A 27,399-nucleotide genomic window follows, 5' to 3' on the forward strand; every position below is an offset into this window, starting at 1 on the left:
AAAATTTGTATCACTTTTTACTGTTGTACTGTTATTTTGAATATTTTTTCGATCCACAGTTGGTTGAATCCACAGATAGGAAACATACAGATACTGAGGGCTGACTGTAAATAGTTTTCCTTTATTGTTTAAACCAGTTTGAGATGTGTTTTCTGTTACTTTCACTTGAAAGCATCTGACAAGGCTGACATAGAAAGCTTGAAGGTGCACAGCTAGGAAGGACCTTGGAGTTGCCTCTGATCACACAGATAAGAAAATGGAAACCCAGAGTCATCAAGTGACATGCCTGAGATCACACAGGTAGTTAGTGTTTGAGCCACTACTTAGCATCCTAGGTTTTGAGGGGGCCTAGATGTCACCTAATCCAAACTTACCCCACCTCCCATCCCCAAGCCTACCTCGAACGCTTCCACATGATGGCCCCATGGCCTCTGCTTGAGTGACCACCATCAGGAATGGGGCCTCCCTCAGCCTGGCCTTTTAAACACTGCATGGGTGTGCACGTAACTCAACCAGGGACCTCTGTGTTCTTGTGGCAGCCCCAAGAGAAGTCTTTCAGGGCTCCATGTTTTCTCTTCCAGGTCTCAGGCTGGCAGTGCCTTTAGACTTCTCACCACTCATGCCAGCTCTGGAGCTGTGGCCCCACGCAAGAATATATCAAACATGGGATGGAAACCCCCTGTGCTGCGGAAAATAGTTTAGCTTCTCTGCCTCATAAAGACGGCTTGGAACAGAGATCACTGCTCATAACAAGCAGTTGGCAGGTGGTGGTGGTTAGGGCAAGAGCAGCTAATTAAACGGCAGAGGTTGGTTCCTGTGTTGCTACTTAGCTATTCAACCAGGCTGCTAGGTATCCCTCAGCCAAGTTCATCTGCTCTTCAGGCAGGTTGGCTTCAAGCTGGGCTCATGGTGGCACCATCCTTCCTTAGGCACGGACAATGCTGTGCTAGCAACCCCCCTACCCCTAAACGCTGTCTGACTCCAGAGCAGAGACCAAGGCCATGCAGAGCTGACCAACACACTGAACAGGGCTTGGGAAGGCAAGTGAGCTTAAAGCATTGGTCCTCCCCCTTCCCAACCCTCAGCCCTGAGCTGCTAAGAGATATACTAATGGTCCAGAAACACAGCTCAATCCAAAGCAGCTGCAGTAATAGCTAATAATGCTAGAAGGCCACGAGTCTGCCCAGTGAGAGGTATGGGACTGGTAAGAATCAGCACCCCACAGAACTTTCTTCCTAACCTGCCAACACCTTCTACTTAACTTTGAACAAAGCTTCATGGATCCCTTTCACAGGGAAGTCTGGCTTTAAAAGTGTTATGCTTGTAGAATTTGGAGCATATTAAACCCAGAGAATTCATATTATGAGGGGAATTTTGGCTGCCACAGATAGCTTTACTAAAGGGTTTTTTTTCATAGTTTCTCCTTCCACATTAAAGACCTGATTGGCTATTGTTACCTAAGAGGCAGGGATGGTAATGACAGGATCCCTCAGGCACTTTAAAATAAAAGAGACTAAATTAATTTCAATGTTAATGGAAATGCATAATTAGAATGTTCCAAATCTGAATAATCTAGACTTTTAAAACCCTGGCAAACAGGCATCCACTTCAGAAGAACCCTGTCCCCTGGCTAGCCCAGCCTGGCTCCAGGCAGGCATCCCCAGAACAGACTAGCAGAAGGATCTAACACCCCACAGCAGCTCACCTCGCACCCACTTTGGTCCAGCTATCTCAGCCTTGGCCAGGCCCCAGCACGCAGGGCTTTGAGGCCAGGGGCACACCCCCAACTCTCCCTATCCTCCTGAGAGAGAGGCCTTGGTGGCCACCCTGGACCAGCTATTAAGAATCTGAGCCACCTGATGCAGGCAGAAATTCACCCGTGAGATTGAGGGAAACTATCACAAGACCAGAAAGTGGGGTCTTTTGGCGGGTGGAAGGGGACGACAGAAAGCCAGGGTGTAGGAAGGGTGATGGAGTGCTGCCTCAGCATAGGAGCTCCCAGCAGTGTGGAAAGGTAAAACCCAGAGGACAAGAGGAATCTTCTGGTTTCCTTCCTAGCTGTCAGCAACTCTGCATGGGCAGAAAAAGAGGCAAAGACCAAGAGCGAGAGCCACAGCCCAGAAGCGCAAGGGTCACGCAGAGCCACTGCAGCCCTGGAGATAACCAAGTGCAGACAAGGGTGGCACGGCATTGGCATGCACGCCAGCTCCACCCAGAAAACGGGAACAAGCAGAGGCACATGGCTTGTCTCCCTGGCACCGTCTCTGCCTAGCCACATCCACCAAACCTCCCCTGGGGACCGAGGGCTTGTGGTCTTGGTTAACAGACTCAGCGCTGGCACTCAAAGACAGTGTTCTGAGTTGGAGGGGTCACCTGTAGAGGTGAGTGCACGGGACCCCTCTGGACAGTGCAGTCTGAAGCTCCTACACACCCACAGCTTATCTGCTCTGCCTACGTGCAGGGGATGCTCTTCTCATCTTCCTCCATTGCCTGCTTTGCCCAGAGAAAAACCAGAGGATGATGATGGGAGGTTGTTTCCAGAAGTTTCAAAAGGTTTTTCCTTGTGACAGGCCTGTTACCAAGGAGGAAACTGAGTCCCAAAGCATGTGGACATGTGGCAGAGCTGAGCTGGAATCTGGGATAGACTCCAAAACTCATGCCCATTCTTTTAAATGCCCTTTTCTCCCTGGAACTTACTAAGGCCCTTGTGAGTCACACACTGCTTTGTTCTCTCTAGAACGGTCAGACATTATCAAACCTTTAGAAAACAAAGCAAGTCAGAGGATTCTTTCCTTGGGGGTACAAAATGGAAAAAGTGGTACAGCAGCTAGGAATTGCTTTCCCCAAGTGGCAGACCACCTTCCAATCCTAAGCCTCCAGCCCAGTGCTCAGCTTTAACCTGCTCTAGGGAACACTATTCCTGCAGCACACTCCGCCATGCTCCTGGCACATCCATCCTGGCTGAGCTGCTCCTTTTCAAGGTGCGTGGGGCCACGCATGGTTTGCCCCAGCTGCACACATTGGCCTAGCTCTCTATTATATGTTCTCACTGCCCTACCAATTTGGACATGGACTGTGAGAGCCAGAAGGGACTCGGAATCCAGATCCGCCTCTTCAGTCACAATGTGAGATCCACAGGGGGCTGGGATGTGACAAGTGGAGGCAGCCTCGACTCCCCACCCGTCATATCATAACCACTACACTTTCTGGATTCCCCTGGATTCTGCAAGAGCTCCAGGAAGGAGTTTCAAGCCACTATACAAACCAGCCCTGCTTTGTTCCTGAACACTAACCCACCCTCCAAACGTGGGCCTGCAAGCTGGTTGATCTCCTCTGGTCTCCTAGGTACAGTGCCCACCAGGACACATGCCAAGGAACCCCATCCTGACACACTAGCTCAGGTGCTGGAACCCCACCCTCCAGCCTTGTTAAGGAGGAGAGCTAAACACCTCCATGGGCAAGGGTGTGGAGCTCCTCACCTGGCTTTGGGGACCTCCAGGGGACTGCTACCCATCCTGAAAAAGTTGTCAGAATGGTTTGAGGATGAGGAGCTGGAAGACTTGGCTTCCACCAGCCCCTGGTGGGAAGGCAGGCGGTCCTCTGAAGGTTGTGGCCGGTTCCAGAGCACACTCTGTGGAGAGGATGAGTGACTTTTCCTCCTGCAGCAAAAAGAGTAGGGCTGTCAGCCAAGGGGCCACCCCAGGCAAGCCCTTTGCCCACCCTTACTGAATCTCAGGGCTCAGCCTTTTACTTACTTCAACTGTGAAAATGCCACATGGGAGTGGGCACACACTCAGTACTCACTCAGGCTCAGGGCCATGGACAGCAAGGACTGGATCTTTATGGAGGGACTGTGGCATCCAAACTACACTGGCCTACTGGCCTCAGAGTACATGCTAGAAAGTGACTCTTAACTAACATTTCAGTAACTAGGCACCCCCCCATGTGTTATGCAAAATCTTGAGCCATTTATCTAGGGAGGTCATCTGGGTCTCAGATTTCATCAGATTTTCAAAGAGGTTGACCCTCACACAAGTTCCCAATTCCTAATCATCTTACATTCACTTTTTTTCTTTTTTTTCTTTTTCCAAATTGGACCCCTACCACCCAAACAGTATAAGGAAGCTTCTTTAATACCAGCCTCCCCCACCCCCCGCCCTGTCTGCACAGCACTTCTTCGTCCCACAGGGAGCCCCAGCCCTTTATGCTCCCGGGCCACCACAGGCAGTGCCCTTCACCAACCAGATGGCTGCCCTCCGAGGCCCAGGAGAGACAGCAGGAGCATGGAGCTGTGCTCTCAGGCCTTCTGGCAGGGGCCCCCTTTGTTCTTGGGGCTCTAGCCTGGCTCCCTGGTGCTGATGGCCCTGGGCCAGAGCTGTGAGTGACCTTGGTCCCAGTCTGGCCCCTCACCAAGCTGCCTGAGTCTGTGCTCCTGCTGGGACCAGCTCCACAGCCTCATAGGTGAAGCTCCCCGTAGCCCCTGGGGAGCTCTCCATGACCAGGGAGAAATCACTGCCAAGGCTGGTAGTGCTGCCACGGTCCTTTCGTCCTGAAAGAAGACAGTACCATTTGGTCAGCATGTTAACTTCTCCCACTACTGGCCCCCCACCTCTTCCATACCATAAAGCTAGAAAAAGAAGCTTCTAGAACAAACAGTTCCTATGTAGTCTACACTCAGAAAGATGTGCAGTGGAAAGGAAATCTGCTGGGGTTCAGTACTCACTCAGCATGCAGATATCTTCTAGGGTGAAGCCTGTATCCCGGGCTGGCAAACTCTTCCTCCTGTAAACGGAACCCAGAGTCGTGAATTCCAGATCTAGCTGGTGTCTCCACTGTTCCCCTCCAACCCCACCTGCCCTGGAAAGCAGCTCCAACTCACTGGTACCTCATGAGGTAGGTCCAACCTAAACAGTGCTGCAAAATGCCAGACCCACTTCTGGGATCCACCCCACCTGGTTCTGTCTAATATATAGGTGCAGATTTCTGAGGCTAGCAAAGCCTGCCTTCTCCTTATCAATTTGTGCCCTGAGAGTTCAAGTCTGGCCCAACATGCATGGAGCTTGGATTACGATGGGAAATGAACTCAGAAAAGACACTAACTCTCACAGGGGTCCTAAGGCAGCTGCCAGCCAGAACTCCTGTATTCCCAGGCTGGAAGCAGACTCCTGCTCCACTGTGGTGGGCTGCACGGTATGCAGATATGCCTTCTGGAGTAGTCCAGGGAGGGCAACAATCAGCTCGGGGGCATGGGGAGCTGGGAGTCCTGTCCTTGGGTTGGCTTCTCCCTGCAGCAACATACTCTGCTCTTAGTCATCAGAGACCACTCATCCATCCCAAAGCCTTTCTGCTAACGTAACTCGAGGCTGACCCCAACACGGACTCCCCCTCCATAGAAGGCCTTCAGCAGTAGCCCTCACCAGGGACCCCTACTCTGGCCTCAGAGGGAAAGCAGGGAGGAGTGCCAGCCTGCCACCATGCAGGGAAGCAGGGCAGGAACGAGGTGGCGAGCCTCCGTCTGCTGTGGAGCCACCCTTGCCCCAGCACGAGAGCCGCAGGCCTCTGCTTACCTCTGGATCTTCAGAGCAGAGAACTCCTCGGAGGTGACATGCTTCAAAAAATTGAAGCAGAAGAAGAAAATCTGAAGGAGAGACCAAAATGCAGTGTGCAATGAGAAGATGGCTTTCTCCAGGGAGAAGACTGAGGTGGCAGAACCCCTGGGAGAGATGGCGCCAGCTGCTCTGGTCAGTCCCTCTGCGGGACATTCGTGTCTGTAAGTGGCGCAGGAGGCAGAGGCTTGGCAGGGCCTGGCAGATGCACTGGGGCTGGGGCATGGAAGGAAGGGGTGTGTTTCCTTCCGGGAATGCAAGAGGTTAAGCCAGTGATTTTTCAAACCATCTTCAAATTCAAGATGTGTTCCTGAGCTGTTAAAAGGATAAAAAGAACAGTACCTTTTCCCCAGTCCTCTTCTAAGAACCCCACGGCTAACACAGGACAGCTGGGAAAGAGATGGTTTGGGGGCAGGGAGATTAATGGACAAATCAGGAACACAGTGGAAGGGAAAGGGATCACATTTTGGGAGAGAGGTGCCCACAAACAGTGGTTCAGAACTGGGGCAGGGCAGCCACGGTCCGACCCAGAGCCTGCCTTCCTCAGGAGCTACGCAGGTCGGACCTTAAGTCTGAGGCGGGCACAGGCGGGAGGCTCCTGACCTCCAGCCACATCCCCACCGCCATGAGCAAATTCTCTCCCTTCCAGCCCTATCCCAGTGGCCTCCACGAAGTTCACCTGGGGCTTCAGTATCTGAAGTTTGTAAACCAACCCCCCAGTGATTCCTAAAGGTTTGGTCCATGATCCCCTCCCCCAGAGAAAACGCCCACACGGACCCACAGAGCCCCAGAAGAGTCCCTCAAAAAAGGAGGGGGAAGCTCTGACTCGGGGGTGGGGGAGGGGGACAAGGGCAATATATGTAACCTAAACTTTTATGCCCCCACAATATGCTGAAATAAAAAAAAAAAAATCCAGGGTGGGAGAGGAAAGAGGGGGTTGCCCAGGTCAGGTCATATGAAAATGTTGTTACATAAAATTAAATAGGTGTTTTCACCACAGACTTTTTAGTTTTTAATATGCTAATGTGTTCTCCGAACCTCAAAGGCAAGGGAGGGGTGACAGAGCGATGTTTAATAGGCCTCCTCAAACTCCTGGGCTCAAGCGATCTTCCTGCCTCAGCCTCCCAAGTAGCTGGGACTACAGGCATGTGCCACCATGCCCGACTAATTTTTTTCTATATATATTTTTGATTGGCCAGCTAATTTCTTTCTATTTTTAGTAGAGATGGGGTCTCGCTCTTGCTCAGGCTGGTCTCGAACTCCTGAGCTCAAACAATCCACCCGCCTTGGCCTCCCAGAGTGCTAGGATTACAGGCGTGAGCCACTGCGCCCGGCCAGGCCTGGAGTTTCTATGTTTTTTTTTTTTTAAAGCATCAGTGTCTGGAACATCTGGTGGGGGTAAGAGAAAAGCCCACTCCCTGAAGACCAACCCTGCAGCTGAGAAGACCCTCTTGTTTATACTGAGAGATGTCAAGGGCTTGAACTCAGAGCCCACTCTCAGCTCCATCCTTTGCCCTGAGTGTCGGAAGGCAGAGTCTGACCTGCTTTGGGGAAGGAGGGAAACTGTGGGGAGGGCAGAATGTCCTGGAGCTCCAGCAAAGTCCCAAAATGAGAGGCTACAAAGAGGCTTTACGCACTGTTTTCAATGCAAAGTTGCCGCCTCTGACGGAGTTCACGGAGGCCTCTGAGGAACAGGCTTATGAGCTCTGCAGCCCTGGCAGATGCGATAAGTGCTCAGAAGAAGAGATTTGGAGGGGGAGAGGAGCAGCTGAGACGGAGGAACAAAAGGAGGAGGCGCGAGATAAGATGCCCAGGAAGGAAGCAGCCTCAGGAGGGTGAGAAAGATGAGAAAGATGCTTCAGGAAGATGGGGGGGTGGGGTGGGATAGAAGAGAGAGCTAAGGCTGTGGGACGGCTTCCGTGCTGGGCATCTGGACTCATTCTCTGTGAGGCAGCTGCTCCAGGAGACTCAAGGTCAAATGTATCACCCAAGGTCATCCAGGCAATAAGTGCCTGCGGAGAAGCAGGCATACCAAAGACTGCGAAAAGCCCCAAAGGGGATGGGGGAGTGGAGAAGGCAGTGGGGAGGAGGAAGAGGATGCTGACTATATGTGCAGGGTAAGCAGGATCAGTGTCCAGACAGGAGGGCTAAGTTACGGGTTTATAAGCCTTTGTAAATTAGAGCTAAGTTGTAGCTATGTAAGTTCAAGCCTGAACAGTGCCCAGAAAGGAAAGGATCTTGAGGCAGCCTCAGGGCAGGACTCTACTGCTCTCGCCCTGGGGTTGAAAAGTGGCTGAGTGGATGTGATGGGAGGAGGGAATAGGAAGTGCTTCAGCATTTTAGCTGTAGGGATGAGGGGCACAGAAAAGGACTTCTTATAAATTGGTTCCAGAGCTGAGCACAGAAAACAAGGCTACCCATGAGAAGGGAGAACTGACACACGAGGGTCACAGGCAGCCAAGGCAGACACGTAACCGCTGGCACAGGCACGTGGGCACGTTTTCTCTCTACTGCATGGGACCCTGAGGCCCATACGGGGACTAGCCTGGCGCTTTTCCCAACATGCTGCCTGAGGAGGACAGGACAGGCAGCTGCTTCCCAGCACGTCCCAAGCAGGGAGCTGCCCCCAACGTATGGAAACTAGACAGACTGTCCCTCTGTCCCTCTTGTCAGCTCTGAGTTGTATGCTCACAGACTGTGCAGTACTCACCTCCTCTCCTTTGCTTAGCCGATCTACCAACATGTGCCTGAAAAGAGGAAGGCAAGGAGGTCAAAGTGAGCAGCAGCAAGACGAGAGGGCCAAGGGGGCCTGGGTCACCAGGGATAGGTCCTGTCCTCAGCGCCAGTGTATCAGGTGGGGCCTGATCAGCAGTTTCAGTCCTTCCCAAAGGGTGGGACTATCCTGACCTTCAACCTCTGTGAGAGCCACCACACCACTCACACAAACAGTTACCAAGGCATGGTCCTGCCCCAAAACCTAACATTCCTCAAAGGCTTACCCAAAGAGGAACCAGTCGTAGGCCACAGTTAGGTAAAGGATCTCAGCAGGCTTCAGGGATGTGTGGATGAGCCCATCCTGGAAGAGACCACAGGAGATGCAGCAAGATCAGAAAGCTGCTTCCTCCATGACAAAATCCTCTCCTCACCCCAGGAGCTGAACCACAACCAGACCCAGTGACAAGGCAGGGTGACCAACAACCCCAACAAGAGGGTTAAACACAACATCTGCTCTGAGTGTCTGGTTCCCTCATCCCAAACCTTCTCTGTGTTCTAGAGAAAATCCTAATGCATCCAAGGAATAGAGTTTGGTGGGGGCCTCTGAATGCTCCCTGACCCCACGGCCCAGCCCACCGGTACTCACAGCCCACAAGGAAAGGCGTAGCAGGGAGATGAAGAGCGGGGTCCGATCCCAGCCTGAGATACAGTGTACCAGCAGCCCGCTGTCATCTATGCCGGACACACAGGACACAACACCCAGAAGAAAACCAGACACAGGCTGATGAGCAAGGAAGTGCCACCACCCTGTCCTGGTGTGAGGGGGCCAGGCCACCCCTAGCCTCCCTCTTTCCTAGTGGGACCCCCCAAGGCTTTTCTCCAACCTAGTCCCAGAAAGGGGTGAGTGGTGAGCATGTCTTTGTAGCATCTCCTCTTTCTTCTGGCTACACAGTTCTCAGGGTACTTCTGGGGAAGCAGTCCAGCCTGGACATTCCACTCTGCCCAGGTCATTTAGGTGGGGCTGACCACATGTCCCTACTCTATTTCTCAGCGGGACGCTGCAAGTATTTTGGGGGTGGGAAAATTCTTCACTGCACAGGGCTATAGGAATTGCAGGACGTTTAGTATCCCTGGCCAACAGTCACCATATGCTAGCAGTACCTTTCCCACCTCCTTAATTCCTGCAACAGCCAACACTCCACACACAGATTTCCCAAAGGCCTTTGAAGGCCAGTGCTGCCCCAGCTTGAGAACCAATGCCTAGCTCCAGGGGCCAGCATGGGACTTACCGCTCTTAGGTCCTCTTGGTACCTGAGCCAATACATTTCCACCTGTTTGAGCAAGTGCAACCCCACAGGAGTCCTGACTGCTACCAAGGAGTTAGGAGTCAGGCCGCCCTAGAGATACTGGGCAGTACAGGCCCATCCGGTCACAACAGCAAACTGACTGGGCGACGTGCCAGCGCACACCCTCTGTGGGAGCAGCCAGGACTGCTTCACCTCAAGTGTCACCTTTCTGAATTCAGAGGCCCATCTTGGCCTCACACACGATGCTGACATGCAAAGCTGAGCCCGTGCTGAAACACCCTGTGTGGCTCAGATGGTGATGAGTTCTTAACTTTCGTTTCCAGGGTTTTGAGGACATGGAATAAACCTACCAATGGACCAAGTCCCACACAGCCTGTAGGATTCTAGGAACTCCCCCAATCCCTCTCCCACAGAGTAAAATGTAGATGTGTGACCCCAACAAATACACAGTCAGGGTGTAACAAACTGGGAACACCCAGAAGGTACGGTGGCTTGAGGGTTCCAGAAGGGACAGACTCACCATCGCTATTAACTATGGAAAGCAGCAATTTCAGGTAGTTTTGTGTTTGTTGCACCAGGTCCCAACTCTGTTGGAGAAGACAGGAAAAAAAGGGATCCAGGAATAGACATTAACTCAGACTTGAAATTTAAAGTATTTAAAATTAAAATGCCAAGAGTTATTCTAGGACAAGTACACAAGGCTCCTGATCACAGGCCATAGGTCTCAAATCCCAGATAATCCAAGATAGCCATCCTCCAGCTCTGACAATCATTCTACCTCTCCTTGCACCCTCCACCCGTGGACCCCCCCTCAGTGTGATCTCACCCATGTGAGGGTGAGGAAGGCAAGGGATGCAGAGGCCTGGACGACCCATAGCCTTTAGCAGCAGCTGTTAAGCAACTGCACGTTAGCCCTCTAAGCCCTGGGCTCCTGGTGTGGCTGTCCTGGGAGTCAATGAAGGTAAACAACGTGCCCCGAACCTGTGGCTAATGTCTCTAAATGGCCAACTGGAAAGAATCACTCTGTCACCTGCCATCGTATCACAGAAACCAACTCAAATATCAACCTTCTTGTCAAATACACTTCATTTGCTTTTTATTGCTATTCGCTGTATACTGTCCTTTGATGAATAATAAATAAAGCCTGTTTGGCAGACAAAATCTTAAAACAGGAGGCCCATGAGGTAGGAGATGGAAAATAAGCAAAAGTCATAAAGAGATTAGAATCTCTGTTCTAGCCCAAGTAAAAGGTCTAGACCAGACACTCTGAGAAACAGCCCCCTCAGAACCTGGAATTCCATGGAGGGGCCTGACCTAGTTCTGTGGTGCCCTTTTTCCTAGCTCGGGGCAGCCTCTGTTCTCTTAAGACACAATTGCTTATCCGCGTCTGGGGCTGTGCAGAGAGGGTGGCTCATGCCAGCAAGAGAGCACTTCCCGGGGGAAAGGGAAGACAGCACCTGTAATTGGAATGGTTTTCCCAGGAATTTAAAACAGGCTCATTTACCTGACCCTCGCACGGCCCCCAGAGAGTTCTGACCCACTTTCAGTGGCTCCAGAGACAGCTGCTGCAGTGCTGCACTAATAAAGTCATTATTAGTGGTAGCACAAGGGGTCTCACAACTCATCTGGCTTAACATGCCGCTAGATTTCCTGCGAGCTGTGATTCTTACGGGGTGAGGAAGAGCGGGAGAGGGAGTAAGGGCCATGCAACATGAAGCCCTGTGAGGGCTGGGCAAAGACTGCAGCAGCCAAGGGAGGGCAGAGGCCCACAAAGCACTGGAGAGCTGCGGACCACCAGCAACCATGGTGGCTCTCTGAAGGAAATGCCTGACAACCAGGGAGGAGCAGCAAGTTCCCAGTGCCGGGAGCAGGAGCTATAGCTGGGGAAGGCTGAGTTGGGAGAGGCCCAAGGTTACAGCTGTGCTGAGGGATGAAGCCAGCCCCGCCAGACTCAAAGTTCATGTTCTCAGTCATACGCTACGCTATAGGGACGTTTCCTACAATACCAGAGTAAGTCTGAGGGGACTGCTGAATGAGGAGGCCCTGGGAGATGTGTTAAAACCGAGGCTTACCTCTGATTCTCATACTATGTGTGCCATGACAGTCTCTGGGAGAAGAGCCAAGTGCCATGCCTCTGCTTACGTTTCTATGCCTGGAGTGCTTTCTCCTGCTCTGCAAACTCCTACTCATGCTTCAAAGGCCCAGCCCAATTATCTTCTCTATGGGATCTTCTACGGCCACTGGTTGTTATGTAGGTGACAGTTACATTGCCTCTTTTCCTAGACTGAGCCTTGGGAGGGTGGAGGCCATTTTGGCATCTCTGCATCTCTAAGGTTCAGGGACCAGAGGTCCCTGAAGAATGTTCCTCACTGCCTATTCCCGGTCAGGGGCCAGCTTGAGGAGACTCAGCCCCCAGGAGGGGCACTACAGCATAGAAAAAAGGGACATACCTCTAAGGAATGCAACTGGTTACCTGGAGGGCAGCAAGACACACATGTACTGCTACAACTGCTCCTACTCCTCATTCATTCAGGGAACACCACACTGTGCGGCTCCTGAGGGCCTGGCACTGGGGATACAGCAGGAAAAACGACGGCTTCAGCCCTCACAGGGTGGCAGGAGTGGGAAGACAGTGAACCACTGCAGGTGTACAACTAAAAAGAGACCTCTAGGATGCTGTGGGACCACGTACCTGGAGAGCCTAGCCTGGTCTCTGGCGACATCAGGGAAGGCCTATCAGAGGTGGTGACTCAGAAGAGCACATACAAGGGGGAACGGAGACATGCCTCAGGCAGAAAGAGCAGCACATGTGAACCTGGAGAGAGCGCTCTTCCTTTAAGGAGCTGAAAGGAGGCCAGCGTGGCTAGAGGATTGGTCAGTCACAACAGGCAAGGCCAGACTGCACGGAGCTGGGGAGGCCAGCTAAGGGTTCTTGGACTGTGCTCTGAGGACAATGGGAAGTCAGTAGTGGGTTTTAAGGCAGGGGTGACAATGATGGCCCTGCTATATCATTTGAGTGCTTGCTATCTGCCAGGACCTATTCTAAGTGCTTTATATTCACTATTCTAGTTCTCCTCAGCGTGGCCCCACAGCTCAGAAGTGAGATGCGCCAAGATGACGGCAGCCTGAACTAGCCAGCGCATGAGAGATGGAGGCAAGAAGGACTGGGGTGTCTCCAGAGCAGAGCTTTAGAGAACTGATGGGACCTGGTGATGGATGTGGGGAGCAAAGAACCGTCCAGGTCTGAGCATCTGGGTAAATGGTTGGCTATGGCCAAGTCTACTTTGGACAGCTTGACATGTGTGCAAGGTGGTGTTGGTGTGGATCAGAAAGGCCTGGCCGCGGGCTCATGGTGTGGGTGACGGATGAGATCACCTGGGGAGATGATGCAAAGTGATGGGGTCCTGGGACACTAGTGCTTAAGGGGACAGAAAAGGCAGGACCCATATCTGGCCAGGGAAGAGGCTGCCAGGAGGCTCAGTGAGACAAACTGGCTGAGAAACACCAAAGAGGTGGCATGATGGGAGGAAGCCTGCCTCCTCCACTCTAGCCCTGCTGCCTTCATGCCTGGAAGTTTATCACTGTTTACTTCCTTGAGTTAGTGAGCTAGCAGCCTGCTTCATTAAAATTTGTCTGCATTTCAGTTCAGGGGTCACTTTCATGCAGTGATCATATCTGAACCTGGCACAACTCTGAAACAGGTGTTGCCATCTCCACTTTAAGAGGGATGTGAGGTCATTTGCTCAAGACCACAGAGCCATAGAAGGGCCAAGCAATCCGAGCCCTACGTCCAGGCCCTCTATTCAAGAGAAAACCCCCTCACACGCACAGGACCCCTTCCTAAAGAGGCAAATATCCTTGGTAGGACCAATACATGGAATCCTTACAATCACACCTTATTTGGTGAGTAGTTCATCAGACCTAGTTTGTATATGCATAAGGAGCAAAAATCGTGCCAGAAGAGACCAGAAGAAGGGTAGTTTTGGGGCAGGGCTTGCTCAGGACCTCTGCATGCACTAAATTAAGAAAGAAGCCTGCAGGTTCTTTTAGCCACTCAACCTGTCTAGGCACAGCCTGGGACTTGAGACCAGGGGACAGGCTCTCCACACACCTATTCCTTTTCCAGGCTTCTGGACTGTAACAAACAACTGGCTTGCTCCCTTTCTTGCACCTGTATGAGGGAACACCTAACATCACCTTACTTCATTCAAATAGCTGCTGAGCATCCATCTTGTGATTAGTGGCTGGACATAGAGAGATAAAACAAGATAAATACAACCCTGCCTTTAGCAACCTCCCTGCTGTGAGGACAAGAGTACAAGGAGACATGCAAGCACCCAGTTGCTAACACACATGGGCAGCCTCTCTGAGAAATGGAGACCTCAAGGCTAGGTGGAAGTTGTCCAGACTTGGGGACAGAGGAAACGAGGAGGGAGGCAGGACATCTTCTAGTATTCACTGGCTTAGTCTTTCAAGGTCTAAGCTCTGTGCTGGTTTCTGTGCTGGGGCTGCATAAGCCAGGGGTCCCCCCCATCCTCCTGGATTTCAGGGAGGCAGATCTCTAAATCAGTCACTACAGCTCAGTGGAAAATTCCATGATAGATGTACCCAGGGGGTTAATGGGAATGTAGATGCAGGCATCCAACCCGCCAGGGATGGGGAAGAGGCAGCAGATCAGGGAAGTCTTCCTGAAGTAGACACCCGAGCCAAATCCTGAAGGGCAGTGTGTCAGCCAGACAAGAGGAAGCTGAGAGATGGCAGCCAGGCAGAGGGAACAGGACACGGGGAAGGTCGCAGGAAGAACAAGACTACTTGTTCTGTCTCAATCAAGAAGCAAGCGAGACTGCTGGCAGCCTTTAGACTGTGTGGGCTAAATAGGGTAGAGAGATGAATCCACCCAGTAAAAACTAGGGGCCCCTTCCATGGTGCACAGTAACAGAGAAGAACACAATGCAAGTAATTTTAACATTTCTATAATCAAATGAGGTCAGGCAGCTCAGTACTTCCTCTGGCAGAATGCACATTTAAAAGGAAAAATGAAAAAGTCACTAAAGCCCAGATCTGGAAAAGCAGACTCTATGAGGTCCTCTGGAAACAGAACCCCCTGGTGGATGCAAATCTTTGAATGAGTCACGTTCAGAAAGCTTTGATTTTCTGGGCCAAGATCAAATCAGGAGGGACGGAGTTAAACAGATAAGCAGTTCCTCCTCTCCTAGGCTTTTCTGAGAAGTCAGAGGGCCCATGGCATCTGAGGGCACAAGCCAAACCATCAGGCACATCTGCACAGGGCTCTTGTGCCCCTTGGTCCCCACTCTCTTATCTTGCCCTGTTTGAGTCAGGCCCCTCACCTGATACTGGCTCCAGTCAATGTTCAGAGAGTGAGTCAGGAAGTCGGGGATACTCAACGGGGCATCAACGTAGTCCTGCGGATAGAAAGACATCTGTGAGACGTGGGCTGGCCACCAGAAGAGGCTGTGGTGCTCGGGCAGATCGCAGCCCTGAAGCTGTGACCATCACAGGCAAGACATCCCTCCACAGTGCTTGCTTCCTCCTGGCCAGATGCCTGTGCCACCCCAGGAGTGACAGCTTAAAAATCAAAGTGACCAGATCACTGCAGCTAAGCAGGGTTTTTCAGTCAGACATTGGAGTGTTTGCTGCTGAAACAGACGAGATCAATCTGTACTCAGCCTTTGTCAGGCTTTCATGGCCTGCTCCTACCGACTGCAGAAGGAACAGAACGCTGTATCCAGCTTCACACAGACAGTAAGGGGTGGAGTGAGGGCTTTTCCCTCATTCCTGAAAAATTCCTTTAAAGAAAGGAATAGATTAAAAGGAGAGAAAGCATATATGATGAAAATTTAACATGTATGTATAAGGAGAAGAGGGGGACAAAGAAATGAGACTAATTCAAGGGAGAAACAGAAAGGAAAAAGGTAGTTATTTTCCCCAAAAAGATCGCTAGCTGTTCTCCTTGGTATCCCTTTACAAAGAGATAAGACCCAAGTGATGAATGTTATTACTCATACCTGCTTCCAGTTAAATATGAGCCCTTCAGCCATGTAATCCCGATCCTTATATTCCTTGAAAAATTCACAGCCTGGAAAAGAAGGGCAGAGTTATGACACCTCCCCTCCCAGTCCAAAGTCTCCGGAGACACCCCTGGCGGAGCCAGGGCCCACCAACCCACACGCTTCTCCACACTGGTGGCCCCAGAGAGGCCAAGGCTGATATGGGTGAGGACTGGAACGGGTGGGCAAGAGCCAGGGGGTGAGCCTCTAGCACCCCTCTGGTTTTCTAGCTGCATGCCTTTTCCACAAGGTACTACCTGCCCTCATGCCTCTTTGTAACTCTGTCTGTGCTCATTGGTCACTCCCCCCCCCCGCCCCCACTGCACTGCAGGTCCCCTTTATCCTCCAAGTCTCTGCAGTGCCAAGAAACCCTGGAAACCTAACAGGTGCTCAAGAGATATGTCTCCAACAAAGCAGGCAAAGAGATACTTTTCTGTATCATTTGTTACAAAAATCTTGAAACTCCACCAGGGTAAACCCTCAGGAATAGAGAGGAACAGTGGAGAGAACAGAGCTCTGGCAACACTCCCAGCTTCAAACCTCAGCTTTTCACTTAGCTCTGTGGCTGCGAACAGGTGGTTTAACTTCTCTAAGCCTCGATTTTCTTATTTGTAAAACGGTTAAGGATGAAATAATACAAAGAACACCGAGCACAGCACTAGTACAAGTGCCACTCAAATGGCAACGTATCACTATTATCACCACGCTGCTGCTGCAACAAGGGCCCACTGTGCCAGCCTACAGCTTAAACCTAACTGCTCTGCTCTGTAGTTGGGGTGGCTGCCTTGGCCAGAGAGGAGGTGGCACACCCTGGGCTATGGCTTGCCCCGGCTGAGTCTGTCCACACCATAGCACAGTGAGCAACCTGGACCTCCAAGGGCTCCTGGTGGCTTCAAGCCACAGGGTGGGAAAAGGGACCTGGATAGCAGCTTCTTGCAGTTATTCTCAGTTCCTCAACCAGGGCCTCTATACAAACTTCAGAGGGCCCGTGACTTTGGCCACAGCCCCAAGTCTGGTGAGGTCCTGGAAGGCAGCAAAACAGTTGCCCAAATTCTGTAGAAGGGGCCACAGGCCAAAAAAATTCACATGGAACTCTGTAGCAATTCTTAGGCCAAGTTCTTATCTGAGACAGTCCCAAGGAAGACGGGAAGGCTTCCTCTGGAAAAGACGTGGAGACCCACCCTGTGATTTCCAGACCTGGCTTTCATTCCACACATGCTCTGCACTCTAATCCCCAGGCCTCCCTGCAGTCTGAAGTCAGGTAGCAATCCTCAGCCGCAACACTTCAGCCTGTTCTCGGGTGCCTCACCGAGAGAAAGAAGAATTATAAATGTCAGACAGAGGCTCTGAGCTCATGAGGCCAGGTGTAGAAGAGACAGCAATTATTTCTCAGAGCTCTTGTGAAGTGCTGTTTTCCCAAACTTCAGCCGCTCAAATCAACGCTACAGGCTCTAGGCTGAGCTCAGACCAGCCTATGATGCAGAAGCAGTTTTTGTTCAAAACTGACAGAATTAAAACAGACTCAGCACCCAGGGCAATGCCTGATGTTCACTACCTGAATAGGCTTCTGAACCCACTGGAGGCAAGAGGGGAGGGACCAAAAGTGGGGTGAGAACAGCAACTCCCTCAAGGAGAAAACAAATTAGATTCGTGCTGCAGAGTTTTGCCCCCATCTATTTTGGTGCCCTGAAACAACCGCTCCCAGAATACTTCTCATTTTCAAGGGCCGGTGTAAGCCCAGGTTAGTTTGACACAGCTAGAACTGAAACCACTGCAGTATCTGGGCCTCAAAGTCATCATAGGACTCAACTGAGACTCTTTAAATCCTCAAATCTCAAAGCGTCAAAGTGCAAATCATGACTTGGTTTGGATGACAGTAATTTTATTACTTTTCCTTATTTTGAAGGTATGTAAAAGAAACCCTCAAGAACATAAACATATCATAAAGTGAAAAGTGCTTCCTTCTCCTATGCAATGGTATCTCCCCCAACCCCTGGCTTTTTTATGTTATTGATCCCTCTTATCCTCCCCAACACACACACACACACACACACACACACACACACACACACCCCCATCAGATGTAAGACACGGAAATTTTAGGAAATGGGGAAAAAAATTCTAAGAGATCTTAACATTTTGGCATATTTCCTGCTAACCCTTTTTTTGTAAGCACTTTTTCCTTCCATAGTTGAGGCTGCACTATATAATTCTGCATCCTGCTTATCTTAAGCTCCATGACTTTTTCCATGTCAAAAGTTCAAGCATTTTCTATTTTTCTATGACTATGTAATACTTCATTCCATCGACAGATGTACCATCATGTACTTATTCTTTATTGTGATTAATGAAAAAAATTTCCTGTTTTGCTATTATAAATAGACATCTTGAACATCTTTGGCCCCAAAGCTGAATTATGGCCTAATGACAGATTATTAGAAAAATAACTAGGTCAAAGGGTGTTAACATTTTGGGAGTCTCATAACAAGTTGCCAAACTACAGCAGAAAGGATACTGTGCTACTATTTCAGAGCAGTGGTATTTATATTTCCAGCAAAACTATTTTTTCCAAAAGAAGTCCTACTTGGAACCTAAATTTAAACAAAGTGATGCCTGGTTCCTCAGGCACTGCAAACCTTTTGTTCAGCAGAGAGTATTTCGGTCTGTGGAACCCCTGAAGCATGTCCTGAGAGTCGGAAGCTGGGTCGGAAAACCAGCTGTAGAGCTACCCAATGGCTCCAGTGTGGACACCCTTGGGTAGGATACTTCTGTTACATTGTGAGCCTGATCCTACCAAGCCCACTGCACCATCATCATAATCTGCATCAGTCCAAAGTTACTTTTAGGGAAGAGAAGAGGAGGTTCCCTGAGCCCTCTTCCATCTACTCACCATTAGGCCTGTTATTTACAGGGAACCTGTTATGGATGGGTCTGGCACTTTACTACGAAATGAGCACCATTATCCTCATTTTGTAACAGATGAAACGGATGCTCAGAAGGATTAAGGGACTTGTTCAAGGACACGTGGTGCTAGGGCTGAGATTTGTGCCCAGTTCTGTATGGCACTGAACACTACGCTGGGAGAGAAGAATGAAGAGAGACTCAGGTGAAGGCCTCTGTCGAACTGCCAAGTTATCAGGGCTTGGAGTTTGAATACCGCCAGCTTGCGTCTGATGAGGACACTCCCCTGACAAGGCACTAGATGAGCCTGCCCGCCATCGCTATTGGCCACGTGGCTCCAAGACAGAGGAGACGAGGTCTGACAGAAGACTGAAGACAGATGCTGGTGCTGATAAAGAGGAGAGAGGTTTCAAGGAGCAAGAGTATATTCCCTATTGTCTGCTCACAAAGTCTGGCAGTGATGTTGGGCTTCTTGGCCTCCCTTGTGGGATAGGCAGGTACTGCTAGAAAGCCTGAATGTTACAAACTAGACTAAGAGTCCTGAGTATCTAGTGCAGAGAATGTAGCCTTGGCCTGCACACACTCCTGTGTGTCAAGAGACAAACGCAGCTTTGTGGACCAAAGTGCTTTACAACACAGTGTGGCCACTATCCAGTTACTAGGGACAGGGCAATTATGTGTTCCTTCTGTCACCAGAACAGTTGAACCTGGGGTGATATCCATAAATAGCTCAACACCAAGGCTGACAACTACTCAGGCAAGAGCAGCAAGTGTAGTTGCTGACACAGTACTAATAATGTAATTTTACACTTAAATAGTACTTTCATGCTCACTGCATTTTGGCATACACAATCTAATCTTCACAACAAAACCCTGAACTAAATCTTTCCAAGTTCCAACTGTCAGCCGAGAACACCTGAGGCTTGGAGAAATGAAGTAACTCACTCAGGCTGTGGCCAGTGAGTACCAGTGCCAGGACTCAATCCCCAGACCCCTTTTGAGTAGAAAGTCCCTTCCAGGACATGGCCCTACCTCAGTGCGAGGGCCTGTACTAGGGGCCACAATGTCCTATGTTGGCTAACACAAACATCCTGGAAAGTTCCCAGGACACCGATGTGCTTAAGTAGAAAGGGCTCGCTCATGGACCTGAAGGCCCCCAGTTCTAGCAAGCCTGTCACCTGACTGGAAAAGAGCTCCCTACCTGGATATGGGATGGAGAGAAGAGTGAAGTCGGCATAGCGCTGGGCTTTGTCCACCTTCTCGGAGGAGGTTACACTGCAAGACAGGGACATAAGGTGTTATTGCATCAAAACATACACACACACACACACACCATTCCCCAAGTGAGTATTACAATAACTTAAAATGAACCTTCTGTTAAAAAACTATTCTCCAAAGTTAAGAACGATTTCCTTCAGCAGTGCCTACTGTAAGCAATTAAGAACAGTAACTTCTCTGTCCCCTACTCCAGTATATCAAGCAGGAGGGGCCATTCCCCCTGTAATATTGCAGTAAGCCTCAACTGGAACCTGAAGTTGCAGAACCACCTTCCACCTAAGCTCCAAAATGCACGCAGTGCAGCCACTCTGCCCCGGGGAGAGGAGTGAGATGAAATCCAAATAAAATAATCTAAAAGAGACCCTTTCTGGGGTCTCTTTGCTCTACTGTCTTCTCTTACAGTCATCGAGGCCACTTCTAAACAGGGTGACAAAACAGTATCTGAAAAGAAACACTAGGGACTATTCTGACAGGTAAGTGGGGAAGGGATAAGGGAACATTCAGATATCTGCAGATAGCTAAGCTCTGACTTTTAGAATAATTAAAAGATAATATTAAAAAACAACAACAAAAATTTTGGAAAAATTTAGAATAATTTAGAATAATGTCATCATTCTAACCCAGCTTCCATTTTTTAAAGTTTTGTGTTATTATATGTAGATTTGGTCCATACATGTATGTTTTTATAACAGCAGTCACAGAAACAAAATTTGATTTTTGTTCCATTTTAAAAGAGATTCTAATCTACCAGAGATAACATACAACTTGGAGCCAGGAGGGGGAAAAAAAAAAATAAGAGGTTGTGAAAGAGAAAGAGGCAGTAGAGCACTGATTAGAGAATCACAGCACCCTTGGTCACTTTATATACAACCTCGAGCGAGTTACTTAATCTCTCTGGTTCAGTATCTGCAAAAGGGACACTAGCACCTGCCCTGCAGGGCTGTCTGAAGACAGAGCGAGAGGATGCACAAAAAGCCCTCGGCAGGAGGCCAGCCCTGCAAGTCTGTACACACTGCCTCCAGCAATTTCACGGTGGGTGCCCTGTACTTACTTCATGCCAAACTTCACCTTCTTGTTCTCCACCATCAGGTCACAGATGTATTTGACCGACAGGTACCGAAGCAGCCTGATATCATAGCCTCTGACCTTATCAAAAAGATGAGTGTCACCACTTCTGAAATAAAGAGCCAGAGGGAAAAGTTACACAGCGTGTTTGCTCAGAGGAGTTTGAGGGCAGGAGCTCATTTAGGGAAGTATGGATGTCACCAGCAAAAACTGTGTTTCTCTTCTACAGGAGTTGGGCGAGAGGGGCATGGTGGGGTGGTTAGAGAGTGCACACAAGCCAACTGATTCCAGAGAGGGTGCAGGGAAGGTGAATTTCTAAGAGATTACCCAATCTCTGGGATATATTTCAAAGAGGACCAATTTGTAGCTGGAAATGGGAAAAGGCTTTCTAGCACTGCTTGACATTAAGCCAGAAGACTCAAGATAATCTGAGTTCTAAAAGGCAGAAAGCTGGTGGCTGATAGAATCCATGAGCTTCCATTAGAGTTGATCTCCCTCTGTCCCCTCTTCATCCCCCATTAATGACCATTTTTAGCCACATGACTTGCTCATAATGTAAGAGATTGAAATTCTTGTAGAGATAAGAGCTTTTAGAACTATCAACTGATTGTAAAATAGCAGCAGGTGAATTTTCTCTACCTAGCAGGCCTATGAAGGAGAAAGATAAATTTTTTCCAATCCTCAGGCTGCCTTTTGATCAGCCATGCAGATATAGGCAAAAGTAGAAAGTATGAAGTTACCAGTACTTTTTTTAAAAAATGCTCATTGCTTTGTTGCTCTAGCAGTCTCCTCACCAAGAACAGTGTTTGCTGTAGAAGATGACCTGGCTGAGGCCTAAGTTGCCTGATCTTGGGGGAAGAGCCAAACGCTCTTGAGCAAAAGCCAGAGCCACTGCTTTCAGAGCTAACAGGCAGAACTTGGGCATAGCAAGACGTCCTTTCATGCACCGAGCCATGATTTGAGAAGCTGATCTTACTAGGGTGCTTGTGTGCATTCCAGAGATGCCTGACACCAGTTAAAAACTTTCCACGTGGTACAGACCATGCAAAGGAGCTTTTCTAAAATATCCTATAGTACTACTTTCTAAAAACATTTGGAAAGAGGATATAGGAAGAGTGTGAACCAGCCCATTTCCTCCCTTTACGGGGGCTCAAACCACTGTTCTATACCAATGCCTTCTTATGACACCGCTTATGCAGCTGTGGAATTTCTAGTCTCTACATGAGTCTTCCAGGCTAGACCTACGTGTCTCCTACGTGGGGACTGCAGCCCTTGCCCTGTGCCTCAGTACCAGGTGTGCTGTGTGAGATCTGGCAGGTTGGTAATCAGCATCCTAGCTGCATACTGAAAGCTCTGTGGGGCTTTAAAACAAATGCACATGTCTGGGCCCTATCTCAGACCTGTAGTACCAAGAACCCCAGGAATGGGACCTTTCCCTGAGATCCTGAGTGCAGCCAGGATGGAGACAGATGCTCAGCTATTTAGGATGAAGCTATCAGACGGACTTCAACAGCCCTATTTCAGGGGCATGGCCTTGGCAGATGAGAAGAAAGGAGCCAATCCACTCACATGACCAATGACAAATATATACTGTCAGTATGAACATGGTCACTGCTGGCCAGACACCCCATCCCCCAAACAACCCCCTGACCACAGCAACCTGGCACTGACCGAAGAGCACAGTCCTCCTCCGTGACGTCCTCCACATCTGCCCAGGCATCATCTGCACCCCCTGCCAGAGAAAGCAGTCTGTCAGTACTGAGGCTGGTGGCACGGGGCTCTGCAAAGGGCGTTCCTGCCCAGCCTCCTTCCCCAAGGGTGGGCTGGGCCAATCTGGCTCCCCCACCAAGGACACCATTTGCCTGGTACTCTTCTTTACCCTTAAGGTGAATTCCTGCTGTCTCCTGGTTCCTGATGAAAGGAAAGCCCCTGGTCTCCACCCAGCTCACTAGGACCCCCAACTTATACCACTGTGGCCACGGGTGGCTATTCTCTAAGACTGGGTTCTTGTTCTTAGAGCATGCTGCTCAACATTCACCTGAGAAAAAATAGTTGTAGCCAGAGCGTCCATACAGCTCTCCCCATCCAGCCAGTGTGGCCGACCTGCAAATGTGCTGGGAGAGAAACAGCATTTTCAGGGTCAGATGGTTTTTTCAGGGTCAGATGGTTTTCTGAAGCACGTACAGTTGAAGGAACACCTGGGACTCCTCTGATTCTTCCAGGCCAGCAAAATGGGTCCAGGAGCACTCCCCAAAGCTTTATAAGCATCAAGGCTACCACAGTCAGTCTGAGGATGCCCAGAACTTAATCCACAGCCTCTATCAAGGGAGTCTCTCTCCCAAAGGAGGCGCACCAGCGTCACTACCCGGAATAGATAACATTTGATGGTTGTTGCACGTGTACCATGTGCTGGGCATGATAATGAAAAATCCACACCATCTTCTCACTGAATTTTCACAAGCCCATGAGGAAGATGTGGCAGGTGGCATACACTGTTGCTGTTTCACAGACGAAAGAAAGAAAACAGGCACAGGGAGGTTAAGTAACCTGTAAGGTCATACAGTGAGGGGTAAGCTGGGATTTGAGCCAAACCCATCTACCTCCAAAGCCTACATGTTTACCATTATTTAGAACTGTTTAGTGTGTGGGGTGAGGGGCAGTAACTGTGCTTAAATATTCTTTTACCCTTTTCCTCCTCAATGATGGGATCATTTTAAGAGTTAGAATTCTAGAAACCAGGCAACCGGCATGAACTTCAATATCTAATTCCAAGGCTACACATTCAAATAAATTGTGTTTGATGAGATGCAGTAGGGTGGGGGAAATGGAAGGGGAGACCTGGTAACAAGGAAGCAAACCAGCCCAGAGTTCAACTAAAGGCTGGGAGAACACAGCCTCATTATACTAGAGTGGGGAAGCTACAAGACGACCAGGTGGGGAAGTGCCTTTTTGAATGGGTCACATAAGGCGGCAGTATAAAGTGGGTTCCTGGAAGACTGCAGAATACTGTCTGAAGGCTTCTCCTTCTCTGTCTGCAAAATAATCAGAAGAAAACAGTTTTGTGCAACAGGCAAGGGGTGTAGGTGGGCCATTAGGTCACCTGGCTCTCCCTGAGGCAGCAGCAGCCTGGAGGTGAGGCAGGCAATAGAAAAGCAACCTGGATATAGCCTGGGGCAGGGCGGGGCGGGGTGTTTTTGGTGCTGGGGCAAGACTGGGTTGGGTTTGTGGGAAGGTTGTCCTGGAAGCCTACGGAGAAGGATTAGGGCTGGCATTCCTGCCGGCCTAAGCAGGATGCACTCCCAGCGGGGCCCACTTACCTTCCTCTGAGTCTAAAAGCATTTTGAAAATCTGATGAAAACTATCAACTGTCTCCAGAAAAAAATGCATACACCATCGTTTATATATATTTCCAGGGGCTCTTAGACTCTCCCAAGTCCATCAGTGAACCCATCTCAGCCCCAGTTAAGAGCTCTTGCTTTAAGGGGACTGGCCAAATAGTGAGGAACAATGAGAGCTTTAGCAGAAAAGGGTGAGGACCCCTAAGATTCTGATGGGAAGGGGGAGGTCTGATTCCCAAGAGGGGGTTCCACTGGCATACATATCATAACCACCCTCCCCCATTCATTCAAGCTGATGGCACCTGACCTCATTTTCCTTTGCATTTGTTCTGTTGAACCTTTTCAGAGCATATACAAACCTTCTCTTTAGCTGCTGAGCTTTGAGACACTCTTTCTGCTCCCAATTCTTCTTCCAAATCCCTTCTACTGTCCTTATCTTTTTGGTAAATCAAGGCAGCCAGACCTGGGCCCAGGAAGACTCGTCCACAGTCAGATGGAGAAGAACAAGTGAGTTCTTGGCCAAGTGGTGCACTAGACTCTTTAGGAAGGTCCCAAGCTGGTGCCTGGGGGAAGGGCTCACCCTATTGCAGAGTCTGACACCTTGACACCTGCTCCTTAGCCTCAAGGCTCCAATTCATAATCCATTGTTTCTGCACTTTAAGCTAGCTCCTGACTGAATAAGCAGATATCCTGAATGCTCTCCAATCACCTAATGAGGAATGGCCCCCAATTCTGCATATGAAGGATTTGCTAGTATAGTAATCAAGCACAGAGAATAACAGTGGCCAACCTCTGCTTCCTCTCTCTTAAGGGAGAAAGCAAAAAGAAAGATGAACTGTTTTAATTCTCTAAAAGCCAGATACAAGTGTTGTGAGAGACAATGGTATGAGAGAACAACTTACCCTTCAATTCTTACACTGACTTTTAAAAAATATTTAATATTTTATTTAACCTAACATTTAAATATTTTATCAACATATAATCACTTCAAAAATATTTTACATTTATACTGTCTTCAAAATCTGATGTGTATTTTACACTTACAGCATATCTAAAGTAGGATGCTAAATTTTCAGCTCTTAAAGAGAAATGTAGTTGTGTCTCAAAATAATATTTTTAACAAAAAAACTTTTACATTGTTTCAGCTTTAAAATTTAAATTGAAATGAAATAAAACATTACATTTAGTTCCTCAGTTGCACTGGCCACACTGAACTGAGTTTTGAAGGATGCAGGAACCAAGCATTTCTTAACACATCTTCCTCCCTTCCCCAAGTTGGCAGAGGTAGGTGCCCCTAAAGCAATATTGGTAACAAGACTGCCACCGTCTCACTAGGTCCCAAGTGCCTGCTGTGAGCCACATGCTTGAGGACCAGGCTCCCAGTTCACAACAGTAGCCCCTCTCCTGCCCTTTTTACCTAATATCCGTCCAACTGCCTGGTCACACATCTGCCTTCTCCACTACTTGAGCTCCTTGGGGGCAAGGACTATCATGTACTAAATCTGTCACCCAGAACCTAGCATGTGGCCAGCCAGCCTACTCCTGCTTTTATCCAGAGCAGCATCTTCCTCCTGAGCATGGATTTACATGACAGGCACTCTGCTAGGTGCCAGGAGGACAGCAGAGGAGACAGACAGACATTTAAATACACAATAAGAATAAAGTGTATGCAAGCAGGTATTGAGTGAGTGAGCACTGACTGAGCCAGGGAAGGCCCAGAGGTATGAAACGGCATCACCTACCTGGTAGGGAAGGCACAAAGGGAGAAGAAAGCAGGATTAACAGCAAAGCCCTCCTGAACATTCAGAAATGCCAAAACTTCCTCACACCAACCCCTCGAAACAACTCATCACCATCCCTTTGCAATCAGTTGGCCCAGGGCTGTTTCCTCACAGGCCAGCCTAGGATGCATGAGCTAACAATCTGCCGAACAACTTCCCTACTAGACTAAGCCCCAAGAATCTGAAGCTGTTTAGTGTGGCATTTCCCAAATGCATTCAGCAAAGTTCCTTATGCATGGTCTACAGACAAAGGAGAAGCACCAGACTTGACAAAGCTACACAGGCCTCTCTACTACAGGACTTCTCAAAGCCTCAACTATGTTAACATACACATTAGTGTACTTTATGAATTGGAGGTTAGGCTGAATCCAGTATGCAGTACTTTTCATTCTTATTTGACAGGGAATGCTTTTCAAAAGTGCATCCTTAAACAGCTGTTCTATGGAACACACTTTGGGAAACATTGCTTGAAGTATTTCCAATGCAACTTCTAGTGACAAACACTGTGCTTTACACTGGAACTCCAATAACTTCCAGGAATGTGAAAACTTTCCAAAGGGGTATCAAACTGCTTTAAGAAGATCATTTTCTGGGACCTAACTTCCATACATACTTTTCCCTAAAACTGATCTGCCCAAGAAAGCCTTTGGCAGAGTCTCCTTTCCTACTTCCCTTTCTGAATTACCCTTCTCCCACCTTTACAAAAGAAAGGTACACCAGGAACTGAGACAACACTCAAACTTGCCTCCACTCTGCCCTGCCCTCTCCTCCACTGCTAAGGCACTCAGAGATCTGCTAAAGGTGAAGCTGCACCCCTGCTTTCCTCCCCTTTTCTGGGGTCCCTGTACTTTAGTCCACTTCTGTTCCAATTTTCTCCAAAATGCTACTTGCATTCTTTGTTTCTCTGCTCAAAAATCACAATGGGAAACACAAACTCCTTGATAGATGTTCAGCCTCCTTCATTCAACCCCCTCCATCCTCTGCCCTGACTCGTACCCTCTGCTCCAGTGAGGGAGGCCTCCTGGCCATCTTTCGTCCCCCCTCGGTGCCTTTTCCAATGCTGTATCACCTACTTGGAACACTCTCCTCCCCTTCCTGTCAATCAGCATCCTGCTTGTCCTCCAACACTCTCAAGCCATGTCCTGCTCTCTTGAGGCCTTTGGTCAGTCTGTCAATCACACCATTGCTCTCTTTGGTGAGTTCCTCCTACACCACACCATGCAACTCTAAATTATGGTGCAGAAAGGTTCAAATTCCAGCACTCTTGCTATGTAAAATAAACTTGGGGCAGTTATTTAACCACTTTGAGCCTTCATTTCATCTGCAATAAAATGGGAACA

At 49.3% G+C, this 27,399-nt stretch overlaps 1 protein-coding gene across 3 annotated transcripts in view; it reads right to left on the reverse strand.

Annotated features, from left to right (window-relative positions):
- The window catches only part of MTMR14 (myotubularin related protein 14), a 48,766-nt gene that overhangs the window by 7,634 nt on the left and 13,733 nt on the right, over positions 1-27,399 (reverse strand). For all 3 annotated transcript variants that reach the window (XM_045529797.1, XM_045529798.1, XM_045529799.1), the window contains exons 4-17: positions 22,979-23,054; positions 22,612-22,672; positions 20,927-21,049; positions 19,799-19,872; positions 15,655-15,725; positions 14,977-15,051; positions 10,149-10,215; positions 8,968-9,053; positions 8,606-8,682; positions 8,317-8,353; positions 5,568-5,638; positions 4,724-4,782; positions 4,411-4,549; positions 3,480-3,659 (exon numbers count right to left, since the gene is read on the reverse strand). In XM_045529797.1, the coding sequence (XP_045385753.1) occupies positions 3,480-3,659; positions 4,411-4,549; positions 4,724-4,782; positions 5,568-5,638; positions 8,317-8,353; positions 8,606-8,682; positions 8,968-9,053; positions 10,149-10,215; positions 14,977-15,051; positions 15,655-15,725; positions 19,799-19,872; positions 20,927-21,049; positions 22,612-22,672; positions 22,979-23,054 (1,196 nt within the window). The remainder of the gene's footprint in view (positions 1-3,479; positions 3,660-4,410; positions 4,550-4,723; positions 4,783-5,567; positions 5,639-8,316; positions 8,354-8,605; positions 8,683-8,967; positions 9,054-10,148; positions 10,216-14,976; positions 15,052-15,654; positions 15,726-19,798; positions 19,873-20,926; positions 21,050-22,611; positions 22,673-22,978; positions 23,055-27,399) is intronic.

The sequence above is a fragment of the Lemur catta genome, chromosome 18 (genome assembly GCF_020740605.2).
Source record: "Lemur catta isolate mLemCat1 chromosome 18, mLemCat1.pri, whole genome shotgun sequence".
Classification (NCBI taxonomy): Eukaryota; Metazoa; Chordata; class Mammalia; order Primates; family Lemuridae; genus Lemur; species Lemur catta.